The following is a 17,709-nucleotide window of genomic DNA, read 5'->3' on the forward strand; positions in this document are numbered from 1 at the left end:
AAAAAATTTGAATATTAAATTAATTTCCATTAAAATCCATTTACATGACTTTGCAATTTTCAAATTTGTTAATATTTTCTATAATTTTCTAATATTTTCCATTTAAGAAGTGTGAAGTTTCTTAAACTATTATTCATTTTTTAAGTACAAAAATATATTTCCTGTATAGTTTTTTAATATAATTTTAGCATTAATATAAAAAAATTAGAGCTTTTAACTTAAATGATATATTTTCAATATTAAGCTATTTATAAGAATTTCAAGTTCAAAGAAGAATTTTTTGAACTTGAAAAAAAGAGAATTTATTAATAGAACTATTTTTAATATATTAAGAGACTTTATAAAAATTATTTTTCAAAATGAGTATTTGATAAAAATTTTAATAAAGTAATATTTATAACTTTTTTTTTGTAAAATTAAATAAAATTTCATTTAAATGAATATTTTACTAGTTCTTTTCACCATTTTTTTTTTTTGAAAAATAAAAAAAAAATATTTTTTAATTATTTAAAATTATATTACTCCAAAAAAAAAAGAAAAATAAAATAAAATAAAATAATAATATCAAAAGAAAAAGGAAATTAAAATATTAAAAGAGCTAATGGTTACAATAGAAATTAATTTACAAATATTATTGTATTTTCTACTTTTTACTTTTGAGTTTAAAATAAAAAAAAATTTTACTTGCCTCAAAAAACTAAATAATTGCTTATAAAATTATATTTAATATAGAGAAAACAAAGAATATGGCGATGAATGGTAAAGAAAAAAAGATTTTAAATAAATATTTCTTTTTTTTTTTTAAAGAATTTACATTTAATAAATAACAAAAATTTCCCTTAGCTGCACGTTTGGTTAATTATGAATTTACTATGGATGAACCAGTTAAAGATACCATGGCAAGAATATCATAAAAAAAAAAAAAATAAGATTGTCAAATTCACTTTTTGAATAGAGACAAACAAAAAAAAAAAAATTTTTAATTATTCTTGTTTTCAATTAGATAAAATAAATTCCTATTTACTATTATCTAACAATATTATATTATTCTATATTAAATAATGAATTTTATTATTTTATTTTATTTCATATTATTATTTTTTTTATTTGAATTTTAACATAGATAAGAGATGCAAAAAATATATATAAAAAAATACTATATGTATGTTTTCATCAATACGATGATGATAATACCATAAAAAATTGTAATGAAAAACAAGATAAATAAATAAAAGGAAATTATACAGTAGCTTTATTTTATATTATTTAATTCGTTTTATTTTTTTTTTAAGGGGATTTATGGGGATCTTTTATTGTTTACATATCATTATCAATGTAATTTATGAAAAAATAAATCTTTTTTTTGACAGTATATAAACTTTTTGTTTAAACTTTTTTAGAACAATATTTTTAGATGAAGAAGTCATAGATAAAAAAAACACGTTTGCCTATTTTTTCGTTTTTTTCATTATTGGGCACATATTAGTTTCTTTTAATCTGTCTTTATTGCATATTAATAGGTATGGAATATTACTCCCCCCCCCCTTATATTAACAAAAAAAAAAAAAAATATAAAATAAAAAAAATATAATTTATAATTTATTAATAATATATTTCAATAAATTAAAAATAAAAGAAATGTTACGAATCAAATATATCGAAAAGAATTATTTTTTTCTGTATTTATATTATAATATTATATTTCTTTTTTTTTTTTTTTTATAGACAATTTTTTCAGTCATTGTGTATTATAAGTTATTCGTTATTTCCATTCGTTTTTTCTTCTTTTGTAAATTTATTTATATCTTCTCCATCATTGCGTCTTTTATTTTCCTTATTTTCTGTCGTGTGGTCTTCTTACAGTAAATAAAAAAAAAAAAATCTTTAACGCTAATATACATAAAATTTGTTATTAAATTTATAATTATTATAATATATATATAAATATAAGTTATAAATTACAAATATTTCTTTCTTTTTATTTATACAAGATTGTATTTTAATTTTAGCAAAATTTATAAAAAAGAACAGAATTCTCATTTCTTTCTTTCCAATTTGTTTGTTACATGCTTTTATAGCCACATTTTTATTGATTAAATAGAAATAAAATACTTTTTTTCTTTTTTTTTTTTATTTGAAATAATTTCATTAAATACACAAATCATTTATTTTTTATTGTTAAATTTAAAAACTATACTTAAAAACACAAAAAAGAATAAAAATATTTTTAAGTTATTTAAAATACAAAAATCATATAGAAGTGAAAAATAGGAAATAGTAATAAAATCACTGCGGTAAAGTTTAATAAACAAAAAAATTTTCTTAAAATCCTTTTCAATTTGTCTGTATTAAACCTTGAAAGTAAAATTTTTTTTTTATTTAATTTTAAATACTAAAGAACATTACTTAAAACTCTTAAAATCATAAAAAATATTATATGAAGATGATCACAAGCTTAAATATATGTACAAGCATATATATATATTCACGTGAAAAATATATTTCATTATCGCAGAAAAAAGACATAAAATAAAACAAATATAGATTATGCTTTTTCAAAATGCTTCTATTTCATGAAATATTTTAAAAAGTTTATAAAAATTTTTATTGAATTATTTATTTTTTTTTCTTTATAAAATATATTTTATAAAAAGAAAAAAAAAAGAAAAATTTCTAATAAAATAAAAATCTATTCATAATTTCAAAATTAATATGACTATTCTTTATAGAATACAAAAATGATTTTATATGTTCATATTTGTCGTTGTCATTTTTAAATTCATAGGTAAATTTAAATACTAAAAGCATTAATTTTATTAATTTCTTTTCAGCTCTTTGAACTTCAAAATCATTCATATTGTGTCCTTTTTTTAATAACCATACTGCTCTTGTATATAAATTACTATCTAAAAATAATATAATATTCTGTATATATTTATATTTTTCATTATTTAATAAATGCCAGTAAACGTTGAATATAGTTTCATGTTCCTAATAAGAAGAAAAAAAAAAAAATTATATAAAATATTTAAGTAAACTAATATTTCCATTAACAAAAAAAATAATTTGTAAGGTCATTATTCAATTTAAAATATATAAAAAAAAAAGTTACTTGTGCTGAATGTTTTGACAAGTAAGTTTGCTGTGGACATAAAGTTGATGTGAAATAATGATAATTATTCATAATATTTTTATAGCAATTATAAATGGCATAAGGAATATTAAAAGTGTTATAAGCTTGGTTGAACTGCAAAAATTTAAAATTACACGTTAATTTAAATCTACATAATGCGCTATTGCAACAAATATATGAGGGGCAAATAGTCCATCTATAAAAAAAAAAAAAATTTAGGTAAAAATTTCTATATTAATGTGTATATATATATGCATATATTAATTTTCTATTTAAAATAACCTTTTGCTTCTATTACTAAATCCTACTGAAGAAATAGAATAATTCTTTTTATTATTTTTTAAATTCATGCAATTATTATTTTGTTCTTTTCCAGTATCATGATTAAAAGAATTATATAATTGCTTTCCTTTTAGTACATTTAATAATAATTGAAAATTATAATAATTCTTAATAGGAAAATTGACAGGAATAATAGAATTTATACCTCTATTTTCATTGAGATTTACATGTTTTAATTCATATAATTCATTAACATTATGATTGTTCTTTTTATTTTTATCGTTCAACATTAATTTGTTATTTGTGCATGTGCCTTGAGTATTGGAATTATCATCATTGATATGGCATATGTTATTTAATATATTTATATAATTGGAATTGTTATTTGCTAGATTGCATTTTAATGAATCTAAAGAAAAAATTGAGTTTAGATTTTTATTCTGAACATTCATATTATAATTATCATAATTAACTATGTTTCCTTTAGAATTATTCATATATTTTATTTGATTTTCATAATTTACAAAATTTTTATTAAAGTCCATATTTGTATTTTTCTTCGAATCTATATTTAAAATATCACTATTAAGAACATATAGTTGTTTATAATTATTTATATAATCATCGCTAATATTACTTTTTGATATATTTACATTACTTTCTTTATTATTTTTAAGAACTATATTAGGTACAGGAGAGGCATAACAGTTATTTATAATGATAGCGTTTTTTTCACAATTAGAATTTATTTCATTGATATATGATTTATTAGACTGCTTATCAAATTCTAGTTTCTTCTGATTTGCAAATATATTCATGTTATTATGTGGTACTTGTATGGGTATATTTAAATTAAAATTAGAATTATCTACTATATTTTTATTATTTATTGAGTTATAGTAGTCATTTATTTTATTTAGTTGAAGTAGAAACATATAACTGTTAAAATTATAATTTTTTAAAAAATTAATATTATTAGGATCAAAATCTACATGTTCCTTATTAGGAATATTTGTATTATTTCCCAATGTATTAATAAATGAATTATCAAGGACAAAATTTTTGTTAATATTATCACTTATGTTGTTCATGTTATTATTTGTAAAATTTTTCAAATTTTCTGAACTGTTCATAATATTCACTTTATCCATATTTCCAAAAATGATATTCATATTATCCGTTTTTGCGTCATTTATATTTTTTACTCCAAGAATTCTATTTAATTCATTTATGTTTTTAAAATTATTTACAGCACTTGTATTATTCTTATCATTACAACTAATTAATTTATTTAGTGTATCTGTATCTTTAAAATCATTTAAACAATTTACATTATTTAAGTCATTCATATTTTTTAAATCATTTAAGCTATTTATATTATTACTTAGTGAATTAAAGGTATTTTTACTATTAAATTGATAGCCTTTGCAATTTATGAGATTAGTTGAATTATTAAAGTTATCATTACTATTCTTCTGTTTATCTTTAAGATCAGCATTGAAAGATTCATAAAAATTATTATTCTGCTTATTTTTATTAAAATCCATTATTAATGAAGTATTATTTTTATAATTATCAAAACTGATGTTATCATATAATCCATTTAAAATCATTTCACCTTTGACTATATCATTATTACTATTATTATTATCACAACACGTACTACTCGAATCATTTTTCATATGATCAATATTGTTATTCATTTCATTTATATTTTCATAAGTAATTGTATCAACTTCCTCAGGATTCATATTTTTGTTCATATATAAATACGGATTTTTAAAACTAGAAGTATTATTTCCGGGGAGATTCTTCATTTTTTTTAAATTTAAATTGCTATCTTTATAAATATTTTCATCACTAGACATTTTTTCATTATAATTAATAATATTCATAAATTTATAATTATCGTAAAATGAATTAGAATTATCTATTTTATTCATTAAATAATTTATGTTTTCTATGTTATATGGCGTATTTCCATCGCTTATATTTTTACATTTATCCATTGCATTCATTTGAGTTTCGTTAAAGCTATCACTTACGTTACTCTCATTAACTGGATTTAATTGGCTATCTGTACTATTAAATTTGCTTGAATATGCATTCTTCATATTATTTAAATTACAAAAATTATTGGTAACACTATGCTTTTCATTATTAGTGTTTTTCATTTTTATTATGTCTATATTATTATGAGCATCTCCATTATTATAATTGTTATAGGTATTACAATTACTGATATTAACACTGTTAATATGATTATGATAATCAATGTTATTTATTTTAAAATTGTTATTAAAACTATAAATTGCATTTCCATTAATGGTAGAATGATTCTGATTAATGTTTGTATTATAACTATTCTGGCAAACATTATGAATATTTGTAACATCATCAGTGTTATTAACATTACTAATATTACTACTGTTATTAAATCTTAAAATTTCATTCAGACTATTAGTATTTAAATTATTCATAATTTTTTTTCTACTTAAATTATTGAAATAATATTGTGATTGAGCTGATGTTAAATTACCTCCTTCATTGTTTTCCTCTTCTCTATTAAAAAAACCTTCATTTGGATAATTATGATGAGAAGCATTATGCATATTATACATATTATTATTTGACTCCATGTTCTTTTTAAGAAAATTTTCATTTATTTTATTAAAATTATTATTTAAAAAGTTTTGTGAATCCATGTGATCTTTTTCATTTAAAGTAGCTATCGTTTTATTATTATCACAATAAATATCAGATGTCGGGAAATTTAATGATTTTGCAGATTGAAACATTATTCTATCTTTATTATCAAATAAGTTTTGGTAAAGATTACTATTATTTATATTTTCATATAATGAAGATGTATTATTATTAACATATTTATTATTTTCATCATTTAAATTTTTTTCTTCTGAATATTTATTTGAAGAATTATAAAATGTAAAAGAATCTTTAGAATTATTTTTAAAATTTTTATTTACGTTATTAGTATATGTGTTATTTTCATCATTATAATTATCATTTTTAGAATAACTCTTTTTATAAAAAGTATCATGCATATTTTTTGAATTATCACTATTTATGTTTGCTCTTTCTAATTTTGCATTACAGCTAAAATTGTCAATAAATTCTTGATTATAATTTTTACTTTCACTAATAATATAATTATCTAAATCCTGTAATACTTTCATATCATAAACATTATATTTCATTTCTTTATTATAATTATTAGCTTTATTTTTATAATTATAATTTTCTATGTCTGTTACTAATCCCAAGTCACTTATTTCAAAGTCTTCTTTTTTTTTTACATATACAGTATTTTTTGAAGAATTTTGTTCGTTTAGTTCCGAGAAGGATTTTGTTTCGGCATTATCATCTGTATAAAATTTGGAATATTCTAAGTTGTTTACTTCATCACTCATCATGTAATTATTAATATTAGTATCATCGTTATTTATATAACCATTTCTACTATTTATATCTTCATTTATACTTACTTTTGAATCTCCAATATTATTTCTATTATTATTATTGTTAACGTTTTTTATCATCTCAATATTATTTTCTATAATATCAACATTATTATCGATATTTTTAAGAGACGTTTCATAATTAGATTTATTACTATATTTGCTAGGGCTATTCAAATTTGTTTTCATTTCAATATAATTATTATGATTATTCTTAAAGCATCCATTCTTTGTCATAATGTAGGATTTACTGTTTTGAACTACACTTTTATTAACATTTTTAATTTTATAATGAGATTCATTCTTATAGCTACCATTTTCTTCCTTCAAGCAACTTGTATCATTGATGTTATTGTCGACTTTATCATTTTCAATATTATTTGGTACAATATATTTATTATTATCTTCATTTCGAAATAATAATGATGATTCATTATTCATATGTATATTTTTAATATCATAATTATTACATAAAAATTGATCCACAATTTTACTATTTTCATCCATTAAATTATTTTCTGAATCTATATAGTGATGAAGAGAATTTTTATTTTCTGATTGTATTTTTTTCAAAGAATTTTCTTCGTTATATAAAAATGTATCTTTTAATTGATGATAGGAAGTGTTTTTTTCAAAAGTATCTTGTATTATTTTTTTTCTTTTTTTTTCTAAATCATTTTCTACATAATTATAATTACTAATTTGATTTCCTCCTTTCTTTCCACCCATATTTTTTGAAGTAGAATATATAATATTATTGTTATTTTTTATAATATATTTTTTTTTTTCATCTGAAAATTGCAATTCTTCACTTTGATTTTGTGTCTTAAATGAATTATTATCTAATTCACTCTTATCTTTATTCACGTTATTTCTATTTATATTATAAAAACTTGGATTTTCATTTTTAATAGCATTAATTAAATAATTATATTCTTTTATATTTTCATTATCTTCTATTATGCCTTGCGTTTTTTTCTGTTCATCATAATCTTCCCTTTCTTCTTTTACATTATTTTTTTTTTCTAAAATTTCTTTTTGTTTTTCTTCTCGTTCACTTAATGAATTTTTACTTAAATATTTCAAATTTAAATAGTTATTTATCATATCGTTGTTATCAAAGTTTGGAGCATTGCAACCATTTTCAATGATCTTAGAATAATTATTATATACATTTTGCATATTTGCTTTATTATTTGAGATATCCACTTTACTTTTTGTCTGATACACATTGTTTATGTTTTTAGAATTTGTTGTTGATTCTTCTATTTCTTCTTTAATTTTTTTTAAATTGGAGAAATTGTTATTAATATGGTTACTATCATCGTAAAAACAATTAAATGAAAAATTAGGTTCTCTTATATTATCATTTTGCACATATATGCTATTTTTATATACATTTTTTTTATTGTTTTGGGCATTTGCTAAAGGAATAACGTAACGATTTAACTGCTCTTCCTGTCTACTTTGAGAATTACTTTTATTCGTTGGAAATATGGGCTGATCTTTAAAATTATTTTCATTTAACTTATTGAAAATTTCATTTTGTAAGATATTATTACTATTATATTGCACATTTCGTATTTTGTTAATATAACTTGATGTGTTTTTTCCACTAAACTCATTTTTATCATTATTTTTCATATTATAAATGTTATTGTTACTACAGCTATCTATATAAGTAGTAATGTTTGCACTATTGGAATAATTATTATTAAATGCATTATCATTAGGGAAGTTATTTCTTATGTAATTTTTCATATAGTTATTTATCTTGTCATTATTATTAAAATAAATATCATTGTTGTTAACATTGCCATTTATATAAACATTATTTTTTATATTAATTTTTTCATAATTATCCTCATTATCATTATTATTATTATCATCATTATTATCATTTTCATCAAAACTATTTTGTGTATAATTTTTTTCATCTGCATTATTTTTTAAATAGTTAATATTTATGTTATAGTTTGTAAACATATTTTCATTATTTATGTTCATATTAACGAAATCATTATTAATCTGATTTGGGGTGTTATAATTATTATTACTCATATTTTTTGGATTATTATTTGATGCATTCATGTTTGAATTAGTACTTATATTACTTGTATTATTTTGGTAATTGCTTAAATTAAAATTAGTATCATAGTTATTTATTCCGTTTGCTTGAAAATTTTGATTAATGCTATTCTCATTTTTAGTACTGCATTTATTATTATTTATATTATTTCCATTATTATTATTTGTGTAACTATTTTGTTCATTAATATCATTTTTTATTTCATTAATGTTACTTGAATAAAAATTATTGAAACCGTTTTGATTATTTATAGTATAATAATCATAATTACCATTTTGATATAGTTGCTCATCCTTTATTTGAATTGTTTTATTATTTACAAAATCATGGTTTGATTGATCATTTACATACATCATTTTTTTGTTAATTTCATTATAATTCTTTTTCTTGCTTTTATTTTGAGAAATTTTTTTAGTTTTTTCATATTTTATATAAGATTTTTTTTTATCATTCATAACGTTTTGGTTATTTTCTAAAAATTTAGAATATTCTATTTCATCTGTAATTTCTGTTTTATTTTCAAAGTTATTTTTATTTTTAATGTTTAGATTGAGATAATTTACATTATTTTCGTCAACTGAGTTTCTAAAAAAGTTATTTTCTCCATTCATATAATATATAGAATTTTGAAAATTTTTTTCTGCTATATAATTATCTTTATGTTGTAAGTTTTCTATATTATTTAAATTATAACTATTGTTATCATTATCTATCGGGTAAGCATTCGGTAATAATATAGTTTCATTAATTGGTATTCTTGAATTTTGAGGAAAATTTCCTTTACTTTTTTGTAAATTTTTTGATTCACTAGTTTTATTCTCTTTAAATTGCTCACTTAGTTTAGTATTTATTAAGATATTATTTAATGGATGTGATTCATTAAATGAACTATTTTTGTTGTTTTCTGATGTCTCCATAAATTTAGCAGAGCTTAATTTATATTTTTCATTCTTATCATTTATTAATTCATTTTTCTTCAACGAGAGCATAGTACCTTTCTTACAAAGATCTGTTATATAAAAGCAATAGTCATCATGGTCATCAACAAAATCATTTATTTTTTTTCTATTAATTCTTTTACTAAATTTCTTGTAGGTTTCATTTTTTTTTTTTAAAGGAAAACTCATATCATATGATTCCTTTTCAATTTTTAAATCTTCATTTACCTTTTCTTTCTGTTTATCTTCACTACCCTCTATTAAACTAATATTTTTTTTTACTTTCTTAAATTCCTTCATGATCAAATTCTTTTGTTTTTCATTATTTTTATGTATATCATCATCTTCATCTATTTCTTTATTGTCGTACATTTCTTCTTCATCTTCGTATATTTCTTTTTTTATTTCCATCTTCTCTATAATTTCACTATTTTCTTCTTTTTTAACTATTTTTTCAATTTCATTGCAATTTTCTTTTTTTTCATTGTCTTGTTCTTTGTTGCTCTTTATCCCTATGTTAGCATTCTCTATCTTGCTTAAATCACTTATTTTTTCTATTAAATTCTCATTTTTATTAGTTGCATTGCTAATATTCATATTATCATATTCATTTTTAGTAAATGATTGATTTTCCTCGTTGCATTTATCTAACTCTAGTTTTACACTTTTTAAATAAGATTCATTGTTATTGATATTTTCTTGTACCTTAACTTTTTTATTTTTTTTTTTTAAATTATTATTTATTATTTCATTTTCATTAACTTTAAATAATTCTTTATTTTCATTAGAAAAATTATTTGCCTCTTTAGTTGCTGGTTGAGCATCAAAACTGTTACTTTTGCTGTTTACGTTTTTATTTAAATGCTCTCGATTATTTTCATTATTTAATATATTCCTTTTACTTTTTTTGTGCTTTTCATTTTTTATTTTTTTAGTGTCAATTGTTTCTTCATTATTAGATTTTATTTTGTAATTTAAGAAAAATGTTCTAACTTTTTCATCAAAAGATTCCATGTCATCTATATCTGATTTATTCTCTTGGTTTTGTAAATTATTCTTTTCATCTTCATATTTTTTTCTTATATTGTGAATTTTTGTTAGCACAATTAACCCAATATCATAGTGCTCGAAAATAAAATTTAAATCATTTTTTGGCATAAAATATGAAAAAAATGTAAAAAATATTTTTTTATTTTCACTTCTTAAAAACATTGGTACATGTCTTGGTTTTCCTTTTCTCATTTTTTTTTTAAAAAAGAAGAAAAGAAAAAAAAGGCAAGTTGAAAAAATTTTATATCATATATTAATCTGTAAAATATAAAAGTATATCCAACTAAAAATATATTCAGAAAAAAAAAAAAATTATTCAATTAAAATTTATAGAATATATGCTTAACAGAAAAAAAAAAAAGGGAAAAAATTAAAGTTACTAAAGAAACATAAGAAACAGTAAACATAAAAAATTGTATGTAATAATATGTAATAATTCTATATGATATATAGAAACGTTACTTTTTTTATTTTTTTTTTAATATATATCTCTTAAAAATGATACAAAAAGTTACAAAATAATCTTAATGCACTAAACGCTTTTAGCCATTTTTTTTTTTTTATTTGTTAAATTATTCATGTAAAGATATTTAAAATATTAATACATATATATACATGAAAATCAATGTAATTAATAATTTTACATTAATTTAATACGTTTATCTTTATCATTCTCTAATATTACTGCATTGCATTCACTCTTATAAATCAATTTAATGAACTCATACTAATTTTAATAATATACATAAATTTTTAGTTTTTTTTTTTTTTTATTATAAACCTTTTCATTATTTTCTTAATGAATATGTATAAATAAATATATATACATACATACATGTGCATGTATTATAAATATGTTCATTTTAATGTTGCCTTTATATATTTCGTCATTTTTTTAAATTATATTACTTTTTTTTTTTTTTATTTTTCTGTTATACATATAAAAGAAAACTTGCTCATTTTTGTTTATCATTTCGATAGATAGGAAATCTTAGCTGTTATAGAACTATTATTTTTTTTTTTTTTAATTATTAATAATTGGACATCTGAAAATTTTTCATATTTTTAAAAAAATAAAAACTAAATAAGTTAAAAAAAATAAAAAAATTATAATTATTATTATAAACAAATTTACTTAAAAATATCTTACATTTTTGTTGCAATTTTTTTGTAGAATACAGTTGGTAATATGAAGATGTATGTATGTTCGGATGAGATCAATATCTTAACAACTTTTATTACTTTTGTTAATTTTTTAATTATATCAATTTTGATAATATAATCATTAATTTAAATGCACATAATCTTTCTTTTAATTTACTCTATATCATGTAATCGTATATAATAAATTAAAAAGAAAAAAAAACTAAAAAAAAAAAAAAAAGCTAAAAAAAAATAAAGAAAAAAGCTGAATATAAAACACAATAAATAATTAAATTAAAAATTAATAATTTCATAAAACAAACGAAAAAAAAAAAAATAAAATTTTTGTTTTAATTTCACAGCATTCATATATTTATCTTATAAAAAAAAAGGGTATGTTTTAAATATATACTATATAACATATTTTGCATTTTTGTATTGAAATTACAATATCTTTAATTATTCACATACGTAATTGCATACATAATTTAAAAACATAACTCTTTTTTATTTTTATATAAATAATCTTTGTTTTGTACTTGAATAATTATCAATTTATTTTATTTTTTATTTCCTACTTATAAAAAATATATTTATATATGAAAAAAAAAATGATAAAAAAAAAAATAATAATATCTAGGTGCACTAAGATTTTGCTAAATGTATTTAGGTTTAATCTAGTATATAGCTATATTAAAAAAAGATTTATTTTATTCTACGCATGTAAAAATAAATCCACTTAAATATTTATAAAAGAGAATGAAGAAAAATAGATCAAAATAAAGGGAAAAGATTAGAAAAAAATGTAAAATATACTCTTTATATATTTATATCTTCTTCAATATATATGTTTATCTGTTATTATCGTATGATCATTTTATTTTCCTTTCTATTTTTGTGTTTTTTTTTATAAACAATGAATTATACTACATGCAAAAAAATCCACATCTTTTTTTTTGCTTTCTATTTTTCTTATTATTACACCTACATGATATAGTGCTATTAATATAAAAATTTTTAATATTTCATTTTAACTTTTTCTTTTTATGCATATTTTATTGGCTTTTTTGTTGTGCATCTTTTTGTGCATACTTTTTGTGCATATTTTTTTTTTTATTTATATTTTTCTCTGTTTGCATGTTCAAAAATCTCATTTATAGACTACAGAATTTAATGTAAAAGTATATTTTTTTAAATAAAATATTCATAATTATCAACAAGCATGCGTAAAGCATAATCTTTTAAATTATATTAATTTATTACAATAATTGATTGATAGATATTCTTAAGATTTTGTATGTAAAAATTTGTAATTTTTATTTTTTTGTATTCACATTTCACTTTTTTATTGTATTGAATAATAATACAATGAATAATTTTAGTGCCATGTATGTTGAAATAGTGCAATTAATGCTATATTTTTTTTATTTCACTGCGATATTTTATAGTATTTTTGTATTTTTTGGGGTATTTTTGAAAAAAATAGAGAAAAAAAAAAAGATACTATTGATTGATTTATTTTTTTTTTGTTATGAAAATAGAACAGACCATTCTTTTTAATTATATATATATATATAAAGAAAAATTTTAAAAGAAAAAAGTAAAATATAATAAAAATTTCCTTTTTCTTTAATACTTCAGTTATTTAAAGTAGAATAATGTAATATTTTTCATCTTTTATAAAAAATTTTTAAAAGAGGAAAATGAAATATAATGAAAACTCATTTTGATTTAGTTGTTTATGAAATCTGAGAGTGAATAAAGAATTCTTTTTCATTCTGTATAAAGAAAATTTATAAAAGGACTATAAAAAATTAAGTAAAATTCGTTGTGCTTTTTTTTTTTTTTTTTTTTGTAGTATCTAAGAATAATGTATTTTATTTTTCATTTTTTTAAAAGGAGAACTTTTAAAAATAAAGATGAACATTTACTGTACTTTTAATATTTAAAATATTAAATTAGAGATATATATACATATTTTTTTATCTTTAATATATAAAAAACCTATATAGAAATGAAATATATTTTTTCTTTTTTCTCATACACTTTTTTCTTATTTAATGGTTTCTTTTTTTATCTTTTATTTTATTTGTAAAAGATAACATTATTAGGTATGTGAGGGATTTATGAGAATATTGAATTATTTTAAGAGAATCCTTAAAATTTATTGTAAATAGAAAAAAGTTTGAATTGTCATGAGGAAAATTAAATTTATAGAAAAAATTTAAACTAAAGAATAGAGTTTTTTTTTTTTAAATTTAAAAGAAGTTTAAGAAATAGTAATTATCCTGATTTTGAAACTATTTATGTGCCCATATAAAATTTAATAGCAGGGGATTTATTTATTTGGCTTTTTATATTAATTTATTGTAGTTAAAAAAAATAAAATAATATAATATAAAAATAAAAAATTGTAAGTTACATACATAGGTGTTACAAAAAATATCAACTTTTTTTTAGTTTTAGTGCACTTTTTTTGTAATTATATATAAAACATATAAAGGCTTTGTGGGTTAACAATACATAAAAAAATAATTTTATATTTTTAAAAATTCCTAAAGTCTTTGTTTTTAAAATTTATGGATATAAAAATGAAAGATACCTTTAAATATATTTTATCTTTCAAATGCATTATACATGAATTAAATAAACCACTATAAAACAATGGCAAGTGTCCTATAAAATATTATAAATAAAAATATACACACATATATATATGTATATAATTTCTTAAAAATATAGGAATAAATTATTTTAAGAACAAAAAGTTTTTGTTGTATGCCTCTAAAGAAAAATTTTAAGTGCCAAAAACTTATATTAATATATTTATATATATATTACTAATCATAAAATATTAAATATCTTTATTTTTTATTTTTTTCTTATATATAGGCTTATCTTTTTCATTTTTTTTTAATATACATGTACTTTGTTTTATTTTAATATAGATATATATATATATTTTTATTTTTATTAATAAATATGTGTTTCTTATTTTTTATTATGTATACATGTATTTTTTTTTTTTTTTTTTGTAAATATATAACTTAATAATTTCAATATGTAAACATGTTATATTTATGTCAAAGTTATATTTTAAATGGATTTTATTTATTTTTTTAAAAAAATAATTACATTAATGATTCTTTCTTTAAAAAAAAAATCAGATTGCTTGTTGTAAAATAATCTAGTAGAAATGCTATAAAGAAATGCAGAAAGATAAAATAAAATTAAAGAATATTAAATAACTCCACTTTTTTTAGAAAAGGAATGAAAATAATGTATACATTTATTTTTTAATTTTACTATAATAATAAATTATATATATATATATATATATATATATATATATATATATATATATAAGAAAATAAAAAAAGATAATAATTTCTTATATATACTTTAATCCTTGTTCATTATTTTCATTTAAAAGAATTTCAACGATAATTTTATAATTGTTTGAAGTTAATCCTATATTGTTAATATATACATAGTTTATAATTTGGGATTGATTAAACTATAAGATATATTAATTCTTAAATTATATATATAATTGTTAGACTTTTTTTTTTTTTACTTTTTATATGATTTTTAATAAGATTTGAAATGCTATAAGAAATTTCTTTCTTATTATTGTAATTACAAAAGTAATTTTTCAGATCATCTTTGACTAATGTCTTTAAAGAGTTAATTATTTTCGTCTTCATTCTAAAGAAATTATGCATATAAAATTTAAGTTAAAATTTTATGAAACATGTGCATATAATTTTTTTTAATAATTAGTTACTACTATTTCTATTCTGCGATAATTCAATTATTATTTAATAATATAATCTGTACATTTTATTGTATAAGTATATTTAATAAATAAAAAATACATAGTGCTATATTAAAAACATATATATATATATGCTTATCAAAATAGGATATTTAATTTTGTAGAATACACTTTTTATATTTTTTATTTATACACATTTCTTTCCATTTTATAAATGCTTAAGTTACTTTTATATATATTATTTTTAATTTAATATAGAACACTAATTTTTATAGTTATATATATATATCTGCATATAGAAATGAAAATAAGAAAAATAAAGATTTATATTTATTTTTTTAGTGTAATTTTTTTAATATTTTTATGTACTATAAATTTATTTTCATTAATGAATGTTATTACATAAATGAATAAATGATATATATATTTTTTTCACTTAAAGTAAATTAAATCTTAATAAAAAAAAATATATTGTATTTATTTGCGTTATAGTAATTCAAAACTTTACTAGCAGGAGTGTTTCTAATTAAATAAATGAAATTAAATAAATTTAAAAAAAATATATATATATTTAACTTTTCATAATGTATTATAATACATAAAAATTTGTTTCACATATATATATATATATATAAATCACATATATTTAATCTTATATTTTTTTTTTTTAAATAAATTTATTATAAAAAATTTTCAAAAATTATAAAAAAAAAAAAAAAATTACTCCATCTGAGAGATTATATAGGAAGTATTTTTTTTTTTAATTCTTTCAAATTAAAAAAAATATATAAATATATGTTAAAAATACATTCATCTATTATTTTTTATTTTATTGCCTATTAAAAATTTTAATATAAAAATTTAAAATAAAGGTGAAATTCTTAAAGAAAAATTATGTGTAAGGATGATAAACCTATTTAACATATTAATTTTATAAATTTTTAAAAAGAATTATTTCATATATTTTTTTATATATGCGAAGTTTTAGAATATGAAATAAAAAATGATTGTCTACATCTGTTTAATTACATGAAGCATTTTTATTCTGTTAAAAAAAAAAACTGTTAATAATGTATATTTTTTTTACTCTATCAACTTATGAGTATTCAAGAATAAAATAATAGAAAATATTATTATTTAGTGAAAATGTAAAATGTTTCCTTTATATTGTTTGTAATGAAAAAAGAAAATGCATTCAATTAAGAATTGAAATGAAAAAATATTTTAAAAGAAGCAACTTTTCTTTTTCCTTTTTTTCTTACTAAAATGCAGGTTTTTTTTTTTTTTTTTTATATATATAATTCCATTATTTTCTTTATTTTTTATTTAAAAACTATTTATATTATCTAAGTTATACCATTTTTTTATATTTTTATACTTTTATTTTATCTATTCGTGTAATATATATATCCACTTTTTTTTTAATTTATTTATAATAAATTTATAGTAATGTAAAATTATTTATTTAATTTTTTTTTTTTTTTTTTTCTTTAGGTTTGTAATTTTTTTTTTATTAATAGTGTTCCTTAATTCGGATCTTAAAAAATGTTCTACATCTAGTAAAAAAAAAGCAATTTTTTATTTTATTTGTTTAGCTTACCGAAATGTTTAGTTTTATTTTAATTTTCTCTTATTTGTATTAAATTAACTATATTATTGTATGTACACAAACTATTTTTATTATTTTTATTTTTATTTTCAACATCATTTTTATTTAACATTCATATTATGATTTAATTAAATGTATATCACTATACATAATAAAAACATTTTCAATTAACAGTCACATTATTAATTCATGTGATGTATTCTTAATT

General features: G+C 17.8%; 3 protein-coding genes across 3 annotated transcripts; 1 reads left to right on the forward strand and 2 right to left on the reverse strand.

Moving 5' to 3' along the window:
* Positions 1-746: 746 nt before the first annotated feature.
* PRELSG_0944200 (conserved Plasmodium membrane protein, unknown function) lies at positions 747-2,101 on the forward strand (the record flags this gene model as incomplete). The annotated part of the gene is made up of 7 exons (XM_028676899.1): positions 747-759; positions 844-899; positions 1,124-1,205; positions 1,293-1,335; positions 1,401-1,520; positions 1,726-1,862; positions 1,992-2,101. 7 exons carry the CDS (start codon positions 747-749, stop codon positions 2,099-2,101), a joined length of 561 nt encoding a protein of 186 aa, XP_028533342.1.
* A 572-nt stretch (positions 2,102-2,673) lies between these two features.
* Positions 2,674-11,163, reverse strand: SLARP (sporozoite and liver stage asparagine-rich protein, putative; the record flags this gene model as incomplete). The annotated part of the gene is made up of 3 exons (XM_028676900.1): positions 2,674-2,991; positions 3,113-3,329; positions 3,416-11,163. The coding sequence occupies 3 exons, from the start codon at positions 11,161-11,163 to the stop codon at positions 2,674-2,676; spliced, it is 8,283 nt and encodes a 2,760-aa protein (XP_028533343.1).
* Positions 11,164-14,745: 3,582 nt separating this feature from the next.
* PRELSG_0944400 (dynein light chain, putative) lies at positions 14,746-15,821 on the reverse strand (the record flags this gene model as incomplete). Its single annotated transcript, XM_028676902.1, has 4 exons — positions 14,746-14,790; positions 15,250-15,313; positions 15,516-15,585; positions 15,692-15,821. The coding sequence occupies 4 exons, from the start codon at positions 15,819-15,821 to the stop codon at positions 14,746-14,748; spliced, it is 309 nt and encodes a 102-aa protein (XP_028533344.1).
* Positions 15,822-17,709: the final 1,888 nt, after the last annotated feature.

The sequence above is a fragment of the Plasmodium relictum genome (genome assembly GCF_900005765.1).
Source record: "Plasmodium relictum strain SGS1 genome assembly, chromosome: 9".
NCBI classification, from domain to species: domain Eukaryota; phylum Apicomplexa; class Aconoidasida; order Haemosporida; family Plasmodiidae; genus Plasmodium; species Plasmodium relictum.